This window comes from Haliotis rufescens, unplaced genomic scaffold (genome assembly GCF_023055435.1).
Source record: "Haliotis rufescens isolate VD_foot unplaced genomic scaffold, xgHalRufe1.0.p SCAF_16, whole genome shotgun sequence".
NCBI lineage: Eukaryota > Metazoa > Mollusca > Gastropoda > Lepetellida > Haliotidae > Haliotis > Haliotis rufescens.
The window spans coordinates 6,455,704-6,467,742 of record NW_025963846.1 but is presented as its reverse complement, the minus strand read 5'-3'; the positions used below and the strand labels follow the sequence as shown (position 1 = coordinate 6,467,742).

At 39.4% G+C, this 12,039-nt stretch overlaps 1 protein-coding gene across 1 annotated transcript; it reads left to right on the top strand.

Moving 5' to 3' along the window:
- Positions 1-604: 604 nt before the first annotated feature.
- On the top strand, positions 605-4,474 carry LOC124121914 (protein rolling stone-like). The gene is made up of 4 exons (XM_046485042.2): positions 605-1,057; positions 2,018-2,249; positions 3,142-3,252; positions 3,532-4,474. Exons 1-4 carry the CDS (start codon positions 980-982, stop codon positions 3,936-3,938), a joined length of 828 nt encoding a protein of 275 aa, XP_046340998.1. The 5' UTR covers positions 605-979; the 3' UTR covers positions 3,939-4,474.
- Positions 4,475-12,039: the final 7,565 nt, after the last annotated feature.

Here is a 12,039-nt window from a genome sequence, read left to right as displayed (position 1 = left end):
TTTCAGACCGCCGTCATATAGCTGGAATATTGCTGAGTGCGGCGTAAAACAACAAACCAAACCAAACCAAAAGGTTAGACATCTGTGTCGCAAACATGGTAAATTAATCTAATTACATTTTACGAATTTCATCCAGCGAAAATCACCACTCTTGCACTTTGTTGAAATGTTCAAAACTCTATTGTAAATTCCACGTGTTTTAGTTCGGAAATGAAACGTGAAGGAAGGAACATGATTCTAAAAACTGGCGAACGGGCTTTTTAACCTGCCTGTCATCGTCACTGAATAAGGAAAGTATCATTAGACAATAAAAAACTTCAGACCTGCTCAGCAAAAACCTATGAGAAAATAGTTATGTATAAGCAACTATATAACCTATATTTGATCACACGTGTTGTTTGCAATACCTCAACAGCTCATACATTAACAAGAACAGAGAAGCTATACTGCAAGTCAGGGGTATCCCACTTCCCCACCGCGCTCACTCTGATACCCTCAACCGCATACCGTCATCCTCTTGTAACATAACTTGCCACATGCTTTTGTAGCCGCCGCGAGTTCGACAGCCTCCTCCACACTTCTGCCTTCCGCTCAGCGCCCTCTGCCTGCACGCGATCGAGGCGATCCCGGGGGTATATCACCGGCTGCCAGCACCCCCGCGTCAGTTGGATGGAAACTCGTTGATATAACATCGACTGCTCATGAATGAAATCAAGCACAGGGCTTCGTAGTAGAAATGTGTACACGGATTTTGGATATTTTCCTAATTCTGAACTACAGTGCCAAGTGTTAGCTTTCTTTTCGGTCTTTGAAATATCTCTTCGCGGGGATAAAAGAAACGTCCGTGGTTTTGAGAAGTCGTTTAACGTTGATGTCTAGAGATTTCTCCCACGAAGTGCACTAGAAGTTTCATCCAAGTAACTCTACACGGCGTTTCTGTGTATCTGTATGTGTGACGGCAGTTGATGGAAATTTAACCATGGGCATCAAAAGTGAATTCCGTACCTGTAATTTTGGATTAAACCACAGTGAACCTCGTATATTCGTTTCATCTCAGGTACGTGCTCCTTTCTATATTGAAATTAAATATATTAAATTGTTTCCTAAATTTATGTTGGTCATTTATTCGTTAATATAATTGTAGTCTTCTCAGGGAATGAAGTTAAATCAGAAGAGTGATTTGAATGGGACACATTGTTTGGAAAGGTGATCGTCGAAACTTAGATTGTCAGTGAAACTGATAATGGCCAGAGGACTCACTTGCTCACTCACTCACTCACTCACTCTAATTGATGGTTAAAAATTATTGTCCCCCTGAGAGGGTATGTAAGGCCACGTCTTTCAAAGTGTATTTTTTCTTCCACGTTTTTAATAGTAGAATATGTGTTATTTTAATGTTCGGCTAAATTTGACAGCAATCGCCAACAACTGAAGGGATGATGTAAATCCGGCTGGGGTCCATGCAGGTAGCAAAAGTACTGTAAGTCCCCAGGGCTCCCAGAGCGGGGATCAACCTTCAGTTGGTGGCGATCTATAGCCCGTTTTTATCATGTGTTATTGTATGATTAGTTAGTTATCTATTTTTACATTTTCTGAAACTAGTTTTCTAGTTATTATACTGCTCTTCGTCGGCAGAATTTTATACAGTTTAATATATATTGTTAATATCAAATTTTGTTTCGTCACGATATGGCTGGAATAATGCCGATGTGACGTTAAACTTTAACTCACTCTCTCACTCACTAATTGATGGTTAACGATGTGATTATACGCTGGGGGTGTCGGTGGCGCTACTGTAATTCAGCAGAAACCCAGTATGTATAATTGACAGGACATAAGTAATAGCCGGTAATCTAGTAGTGAGATAACAATAACTATGAGCCTGGGGTCTTGCAACTGATACCCTATAACCTGTACTTATCACGCCTGATGGTATTGAAATCGGTGACTTACTGACTGGAGAGTTCAGGCCGTTGTTCTATTTTGCAAGTAATATTGTGTTTTGCTCTTATCTCAGTGGGGCCACCCTCGTCTCTACCTGTCCTGGAGGATATTCTGGGCTCTGTTTCATACATCATGGCTGGTCAGTAGCATGGTGTCTTCGACCAAAGTGACGTCATCACCGCTAGGTGGCGCTGTATGGTTCATCTATCTCACGAACTGGACCTACCTCTTGCTGACCACCAGTACTGTCCTGGACGCAGTCATCGTGGTGTTCGTCAGGATCAACAGACAGGACATTATTAATGGTATAATTCGCATTTCTATCAAAGTCAAATTTTTTTTTAACTAATCAGCGAAGTGAAATCAGTCTCACAGTCACAGTTACAGTCATATAAATCTGAATCATCAGCAAAACAAAACCCTTTGGCAACACCGATTGACATCACTTAGTGGGCTCTGATCTTTGTTGATGTTACCAGGTGACTTTGGCCAAAGGTTGTCATATGGTTCGTAATCCTCAGTTTCAATCTGCTTCTTTTTTTTTACCAGTTTTGTTTTTCTTGACTCAACACGAAGTGTAAGTCCATGTACTAGTCCGACATTACTTAGTCTAGTCAGCCTTTACTCATCACATTAACGTTATAGACATCTTGTAAAAACGTAATTTTCCAAACGTAAATATCTCTTGGGCAGCAAGTGGAAATTGGGTTACAAAACTATTATTTTTCTCATCTTCTCGTGCCAGACGTGCCAGAAACCAGTGATTATGCGTCCTTGTCCTGATTCGCGCTGATTATGCTTCTATGTTTTGTCAGCACCATACCCGTGCCTGTGGATTTCATCAAAGTGGTAATAGACGTCTGAGTCCTGCATCATTTCGGACTTTCCTCTCCCACCATGATGACGCCTTAATATAACTGAAATATTGTTCAAGCAGCATTAATCCGAACTCAAGGCGTGTCACCTCAATGAGGGAGGAAAGCCCGAAGTGATGCCGGTCTTAGACGTTTACCACTTTGGTGAACCCACAAGCACGGATATGGTGTTGACATCCTTGAAACATAATCGGCACGAACCGGGATTCGACCTCACAATCACAGGTTTTATGTATCCAATGAACACAACTCTGCGCAGCGAACATTACAGTATAGGGTATAAATAATTAATTTTACAGAAGCCTTTCTGTCTGATTTTCAGGTTTTACCTCATATCTACCGTGGTACCTGAAGGTATCTTGGCTCCTCAACAGTGTCGTCACTGAAGGGAGTTTCCACATTAGCGCCATCTATTGGAGTTTTGTTTTTACAGGTATGCTTATTAGTGTCCTGTCATATATATGCACAAACGTTAATTTGTCATGTAATATGTAATACTTTAACAATTGTCATTTCACATCGTTTCGTTTTGTAAGCTATACATAATGCTGTTGCATTATTCAGGAGACACCGTGTTATGTCATGGGTCGATGACGTGTTATTTAAAGTTAATACATGTAGATACGTTACAGTTTCGCCAGTCCAATGTCGGTGTCATTCTTAGGTCTCTATCATTTATATTGGTGAATAAATTTCATGTTTACGTTTTCAGATCAAAATATAACAGTTTTGAGATTCATCCTTCACGGTATGAACTCCATCTACGTCTTGTGCAACCTCTTCATCACCGCCATGCCAGTACGTGTGTATCACGTGATCTACCCAGTTATCTATGGCGTCATCTACACAGTTTTCAGTGTCGTTTATTACATTCTTGGTGGGACCAATGAAAAGGGAGAACCGTATATCTACAAGATTCTTGATTGGTCCAATTTAAAGCGGACTCTACCTCTTGTGTTTCTGAGTACATTTGTAGCTCTACCTTGTTTATATTTAGTTGTTTTCTTTATTCACAAACTGAGAATATACCTGCGTTCGAAATGTCTCCATGACAACAATGACATGAGGATCTTGGACACATCAAACGAAAGAACTGACAGTGAATGTGCGCGTGTTTGAATAATATTATATATCGTGTTACCGTTCAGACAAAACAGGAATCGTGTTAATAGTCCTTAAAAAATAGACCAGTCTCAATGGTACGATTTCAAGTAATTTTTTAATCTCATGTAGCTTCGCGAACACCAAGTGCCATCACCAGTGATCCATTCGTATATTTTTCACCGCTATTTTGCCTTTTACACCGGACGGAATCTGTTTCGGAGAACAGTCGAGACTGGTCATTCTCTGGTGTTACATATTTTGGAAAGGACAAATTGAATGGATCTACCTTTGTGACTGCATTTCACCTGGTATATGCAGAGGGATCATTGCGACGAACATACAGAGAGGCCGTTGCTTGCGCTAGACTTAGACAAAGACATTATCCAATGGGAACCTGTAGATATACTTCCATGAAAATGGCACTGTCAAGATGTTATACTTACGCTTGGTCGATCTGTTGTATTATACACGTGGTACTAACGCACGTTATAAATATGTCCATGATGTGTCTGATTTTCTCAATACATTTTAATACTATTTGTTACATTGTTCTTTTATCGTAACCAAATAATGTATATTTGAATTAGGGCATTTTGAGTTAACTTGAACGACGGCGGTGAATTCAGGTCCTCTGTCCCTTGCTAATCCATATATTGCCCACTGTATTAGTGTAGGTCGTAATGATATGCTTAGAAAATACTCATGGAATATTCAGTCTACGTCACAACCCGAACAGGAGGATAACACGTGCATGACATGAAGACACATGTCGTGCAAACGGGTCTGCTTCTCTTAATCAGCACGTTATACTTTCACGAACAGAAATACAATATGAACTACAGCATGCTCGTGGTGAAATCATAATACTCGCCCACCATTTAATACATAACAGATGCTACAAAGCGTGAATTCTGTGGTCCCCTTGGGGATTCCGGTTTAGAATGATAGGAACCCATGCTTGTTGTACGAAGTGACTGATTTGTTCGGGTTGTCAGTCTCGGTGACTTTGTCACTGGTGTGTCCTGACTCGATTATTTACAAGGCACCGTCATATTGCAGGAATGTCGTATGTTCTTTTCTTTCAGTTTCACAATGATAAACAAACACTGTAAAGCTACCTCTTCCTGGTACGACGAATGCACATGTGAGTGCCGTGTTATGTGTGTATGCATGCATACACGTACAGATTGCTATTATGATTACATTATTACGTGAGACCCGTGAAGATCCGGAATAGAATAGGTCTTCAGCAACCCATGCTTGCCGTAAAAGGCGACTATGCTTGTCGAGATCGGGTGGTCAGGCTCGCTGACTTGGTTGATGCATGTCATCGAATCTCAATTACGTGGTTCAATGCTCATGATGTCAATCACTGGATTGTCTGGTCAAGGCTCGATAATTTACAGACCGCCATCATTTAGGTGGAATATTGCTGAATGCGGCGTTAAACGACAAACAATCAAATAAACAAATAATTATGGAAAGGTTTAAGGAGATCACATGTCATAATTTAAGGTGTCTTCTTTAGTCGTAGTAATGAAATATTTAACATGTTATCGTGTATGTTTATTGTTTATAAGCGTGTACAGTAATTTTTGAACAAGTAAAATACCAATATGTCATTGCTTCCTTCAACAGACGAGCCCTGATAATGGTCGTGTTCTTAGTAAGGTGACTAAAATTATGTTGTCAGATTTGCAGATGTTAATAAGTCTTCAAATGTGTTTTAAACCGAAGGCTAAAGCGTATACTCAAAGGAACCATGTACGATGTACGAGAACATTAACTTAACGCGTGATAGTATCGACAATAATAATTCATTGTACAAGATGACTCCATATTTCACGATAGCATCTGCTCTGGCGTTAAACGAGAATTCAAACGTGAACAGTGAACAGTAACCTGATCATCTGACATAGCTGCGACTTTGTAATCAGACGCCTGCGTGTTTGTGACAACAGGTCAACAACTGATAATGCCTGTAGTTTCATGAAGATAGGAATACAGTGTGTGCTCACACCCGACCCAGGCGGTAAATTATTAGCATTACCACGATTAAAGCCTGTCACTTTCTCAAATCTGAGACGATTGAAAGCAGGTTGGAGAAGCACATATCTTCGTGTATCAGCGTATTGTGAACAGATCTAGAGGTTGCACACTCAACTGAAGATAGACGGCTGAAACGCTAACATCCATTTATGTCAGATATGTTCCCGAAGAACGGAAATGGATCCGTTCAGGTCGAAGGGGTGTTACGTTTATAAAGAAGTATACATAACAGCGTTGTCCCTTTTACGAGAATATATTCATGTCATATGGAAGGGTTATGTTGAAGTGGTGTTTCGTTTAGGTGTCTACATAACAACTTTACACTTACTACTAGAATATATCTGTGTCATGTGAAAGGGTTTTGTCGAAGTGGCCCTACTTTTATAAAGAAGTATATATAAATATATATATATATATATATATATTTGTGTGTGTGTGTGTGTGTGTGTGTGTGTGTGTGTGTCCGTGTGTGTGTGTGTGTGTGTGTGTCATATGGAACAAACAGTCATTTCGACTGTATTTATTTGAGGGTATGTCATCCCATACTCAATAAAAGCGACAAAACCCATTCCATAATCATAAGAGATCTTGGGTAAAAGCAGTCGACTATATTAACTGCATCACTAGCAAATAGTGATGACACCAGGTGTTTCTGAGAAGGTGAACGTATGCTGCCCCACCGGTGGCACCCGTCACAAACTCACGGACTACGTGTGGACACAGGACAGAGAGGCTTTTACAACATTTAATGTATCACTAGTATCCTTAGCTACAGGCATCCTCGTGGATAATTTAATATTTTAAATGGGGCGTGTCATTCTTACCAAAAGGGCAAACACCAAATGTCTCGAACATCTTGTAAACATATGTATAAAATCAAATTACTTATGTTTTCAACACATATGCTTTCTTATTTGTCCAAGTGCGCTTTCCTAAATACCCTTTTTGATGGATTATTTTCTTAAGTTTTAACACATGTGTAATATTTAAGTCTTGTCAGCTGCCGTTTACATATAAAACACATTTATATTAGTTATGAATCTCTAAATGAGGAGGCTAATTATCAGTAAGAGTTACATACCTGAGTTATCGTCAAAACGACCTGTATTCACACACGGCTGTTTTTAAAGCATCAACACCAACTGTATGGACAATTACACCCAATCTTTATGTGTTTAATTTGCAAAATATGCTCCTTGCACAAGTACAGCGAAATATAAAAGTAATAAGTTCCCAGGTAAAGAAAGAGCAAGACTCTCATTTGGACTATCCTCTCTGATGCAAGATGACAGACGAATGGGAAATGTGTGGCAAGTTGTTCTGACAGTGAGGTTGTACCACTGAATAGATCGTGAACGTGGTACGTTTGACAATATTCTTGAAAAGTTTAGACATAAGATACGAGTAAGTGAGTAGAGAACACATTGACATCCCCCCCCCCCCCCCCCCCCCCCAAGTAGTTTCCAAGAAGGAGATTTCCATCGACACTGGGCATTGCCCGAGTGGAGGAGGGTCATTGGTCACCCAGTATACCAAGTGTTCGAGACCAAGCTTGGCTTTTATTCTGGTACAAAGAGCACGATATAACTGTGCTACCCCACCGCTTGTTACACGTAAAGCTGCCTTTTACGTGTAAAGCTTGTTGGTTTACGTGTAAAGCTCGTTTTATAACGCGTTAAGCTATTTGTTTTACGCCTAAAATTAATTGTTTGGGGCGTAAAGCTAAATTCATTAAGCGTAAATACTTTGACCAATGAAACTTCAATGTATGATTTACGCGTAATATGTGGTTAACATATGTGTTACACATATAGATATTGGTTGCAGTGAGTGAGTGAGTTAAAGTTTAACGTCACATCAGCAATATTTCAGCCATATCGTGACTTATTGGTTGCAGTCTTTACGAGTTTTTACGAATTATACTAATCCTGTATCGCGAGTAATGATGAATATTTTTAACTCAAATTGGAGTGTGTGTGCTACGTGTAAACCTATATCGATTTCTTCATTGGTCAGAGGCTTTACGCGTTATGACTTCAGCTTTACGCGTAATGCCTTTTCGCTAACGTGACAAGACATTAGTTTTACTTGTAACTGTACTATGATTTACATCATCTCTACGCTTTAGTTTATTAGCAGTTTGGTCTGGTTAGAGAAAACTCTCAACATATTTCTCATCGTTGTCCGCGTCTAATTCAACATCTAATAGAGATCATTTTCAAAACGTTGACCTCATTTGGTGAGGTTACATACCAGAAACGGTTTTATTGCCTTACCATGAAGTACGATCTATGTTACCTTTACGACTTCTGTGTCGATTTAAGAGGAGGTCACCTGGGACTCACGTTGGGCAAGTAATTTACGAAGCCTTAGTGTAGTCATTCTCAAGAATACTTTTAAAAATACAAACCCATCTCTGGCACAACATGGTATTTATATACTTTTGAACTTTGGAATACCTCTGTAAAGGCGATTATCCATCAGTTTACTCTCAACCACCAAATAATGTACATGTACGCAGGCGTATTGTCTGTTCCGCCCTTATAGCTTTATCGATGTTTATGCAAGCTTTAACAAGTGCAGATAATTTATAAATTACCGTCTTTATTTATTTAATTATGCTTCCAAGTTTAGTTGCAATTATGATTCAACTCAACAGGATAAACTGACAACAATTATTTGATTACATAATTAGAGTAATTCCCAAATTTATCATAACTATTATTTGACTTCATTGGAACATTAAAGTGGTAGGGCAATTATCTCTTGACCTGCATGTTCATATATTTAGTAATACGTAGAAAGGCTATCGTTTACCTTCGAAAGCATGGGATGAGGACATGGCTCATTAGTTCGTTTGTTTGTTTGTTGTTTGGGATGGATGATATATGCATCAACCAAGTCGGCGAGCCGGACCATCCGATCCCGTTTGTCGCCTCTTACGACAAGCATAGTCGCCTTTTACGGTAAGCATGGGTTGGTGAAGACCTATTCGACCCCGGATCTTCACGGATAACATGGCTCATTAGGTTTAGGTCTGTCAGATTGTCTGTCGTCGTAACAATGGCTTATCTGCTTCAGACTCGATTACAGCCGTGATAAAGCTGCCATTTACTCATGTGTGCATGTGTGTATGTGTGCACGTGTGCATGTGTGAAATTCACATTTCTTCAATAAGAATTAGAACTTTCAATCAGCGACTCCCAATTGAAACTGGTAGATGGTATACTATCAATGAGGAAAATGGGCTCACTTTGTAAAATTAATGTTGGCTATGAATTTCATTTTATATGAGATCCTTTAGTAAATATATATATTCCATCATATTATTGTAAATATCTATAAACTAATAAAAGTATTTCACTTAAGCCAAGCTGTTGTAAACCTCTTCTCTTCCGACTAGCTCAGTATGTTGAATGTGGACTGTGTTTGCTCCACTAGTTATTGTCTCTTTAATTCGCTGTATGGTTTGCTTTTCAACAACTACTCTATGTCACCCCCGTCAGTAATAAGAAGAAGTATTCTTCCTTTTCTTCTTCCCCTTCTTCTCATTAACATCGCTTTGTGAAATAATTTTGAAAGATATTATGTCACACGAATCTGACTTTATGGCATCTAACATTACGACATATATACGACACCTTTACCACGAATCCGTTTCCCACGAAATATTGGTATCTTTCCAAATGTTTCTTTGGTGCAGGACACCTGTACACTGAAATACATATTCCATGATGCACACATTCAAGCGATCCCACTGTATTAAAATCAAAGCCATGTGGTAAAATGTATCTTCTATTTGATGAGCAAAAAACATGTCAAACTTAGTATCAATGAAAAATGTATGTCTCAGCACAATTCAGCAAAAGGAAATGCGTCACCAGTATATGTGGGTGGTAGGGTAGCCTTGTGGTTAAAGCGTTTACCAACGTGTTCATTTCCCCAGGTTTCGTAAATCCGATTCTTTGAGTCTGCAGAACAAGAACCGAAAGGGAATTATGCTTAAAACTAGGCGGCTCGTTACGCTGAAGTCCCGGGTTCCGAGTATTGCTACAAACGCATTACTCATTCAGTGCATAAAGTTTCTCACTCATGATCACCTGCATGTATGAATATTAAACAGAAGATAATGGTGAAGATGATGGTATTGTATTTCTAACAATTGTCACCAGGTGTACAGTCAGCAACATGTGATACACTCTCCTACCCAGAGTTCCATGCGGCCGGCAGCCAGCTAGCATAGTACCTCTGCCACAGGCCAGCGCCATGTGACGATTCGTCACATCTTTCACAGTCCATTCAAGATATTGCATATGCTTTTCATCCGTTTCATGTTTGACAAGTCTACACATTTTCATAAACAAATGTCAAAGAATGGTTAACTTTCATTGAGAAAGTATGCAAATACGTAAAATTCTACTTGTTTTTGCGTAGTTATCCTATGTTTACATTGGTTGTACGGCTCCACGTGCTGTCATCGAAGCCCAACGGAGAGCTAGCGACACGGTCACTTTGATGCATAAATATATATTGTCATGCAACTCACTGTCGAAGTTGTAGTAGCATATCTATATAGTTATGCAAAACAATATGTAAAGCGCCCCCAAATACTTGCATTAGTCCGTTCTATACTGATTTCTGAAAAAGCGCGTCCGAGAAAAGTCCGGTCACGTGATATGCAAATTAGCCTGAGGCAGTGGTGTTATGCTGAGTCACCACTGCGACGGAGTGTGCATGTGATAGTGTTAATTATTACCCACGTGGTGAAGATACAGGTGGTAAGATACTAAATTCGAACGTCACACTTGTGTCGTACAAGGTTGCTCTTGTTTTATTCGTTTTGATTGGAAAACCGTGACCTCTGTCACACTGGAACTACTTTTTTCATTCATAAAAAAATCACGATCATTACAAAATCATTCATTTCACAACTACAAGGCAGAATTCGAACGTCACACTTGTGTGGTACAAGGTTGCTCTTGTTGTATTCGTTTTGATTGGAAAACCGTGAGCTCTGTCACACTGGAACTACTTTTTTCATTCATAAAAAAATCACGATCATTACAAAATCATTCATTTCACAACTACAAGGCAGAACAGAAGGAATTTCATGAAAGCGAGAGACATTTACACACACTTTATTAAACCAAGCAAGATCGTCACACGCATCAAATTCGCTTTGCATTCTATATTATGCATAGAGCTACATCATACATTATACAATCGAGCTATATCCATTTGCAATGTACTATCGACACAGCGAGGGTCCCTATGAGCGTGACGCTCCTAACCACTTTCTCGACTTTCAATTTGATTTAACGTAAAAGGTTAAGCGTGGTGAAATGAAGTCAGTTTAAACAATCTGGACAGATATAGACTTCAGTGTCCATCAGTGTTCCAAGTCGAAGCGTAATTTGTAACATTGCTTCCGAAGGTGTTCGGTCATGAATTAACATGAATGAGCAAACACGACTGCACGACCAGATCATTCAAAGTGAACAGTTCCGATATAAATCATTCGAAAACTCCATTGAAGTGTGCCTGACTTCTGCCCCAAACATCCCAAATGTGAAAATAACATTCCCTATTGATCTCTAGCGTAAAACGCTGTGAGTAGATCAAGTTTGTCTTTTCCCTTTTCCGATGGTGACCTTGCCCTTCGTTCCAAGTTGTCATTGACATTGCAAGCAGACTTGAGTTTGTTGATTTCACGTCTTCAGTATAGCGTCGTACAGTTAAGATAAACGTCTTTTGCGAGCAGTTTTATTTCCCTCTTCCAACATGCTACCTACAGGATATAAATTCAGCTGATAGATCAAGGAAACAAGGAAATCAAGGATTTGCAACCGGTTTCAGTTTGGTCTGTTAACGAAAGAAAGTTATGTATTTACACTTAAATACATATTTGACGTTGGTAATAAATAAAATACCGCACTCATTCTCGTTACATACCATTTTACGAAACGAGTGGACTATCTATGGTATCTGACCGAGCGAGAGTTTTCTCTTCATATTCCCTGTCAACCATGTTAGATACAAGTTACACATAGCTGACTCAAACAAGCAT

Coding starts and splice junctions, on each gene's coding strand:
- LOC124121914 (XM_046485042.2), top strand. CDS start 980: ATGGGCATCAAAAGTGAATTCCGTACCTGTAATTTTGGATTAAACCAC. Junction 1,058..2,017: donor GTATATTCGTTTCATCTCAG/GTACGTGCTCCT, acceptor CTCTTATCTCAG/TGGGGCCACCCTCGTCTCTA. Junction 3,253..3,531: donor TTGGAGTTTTGTTTTTACAG/GTATGCTTATTA, acceptor TTACGTTTTCAG/ATCAAAATATAACAGTTTTG.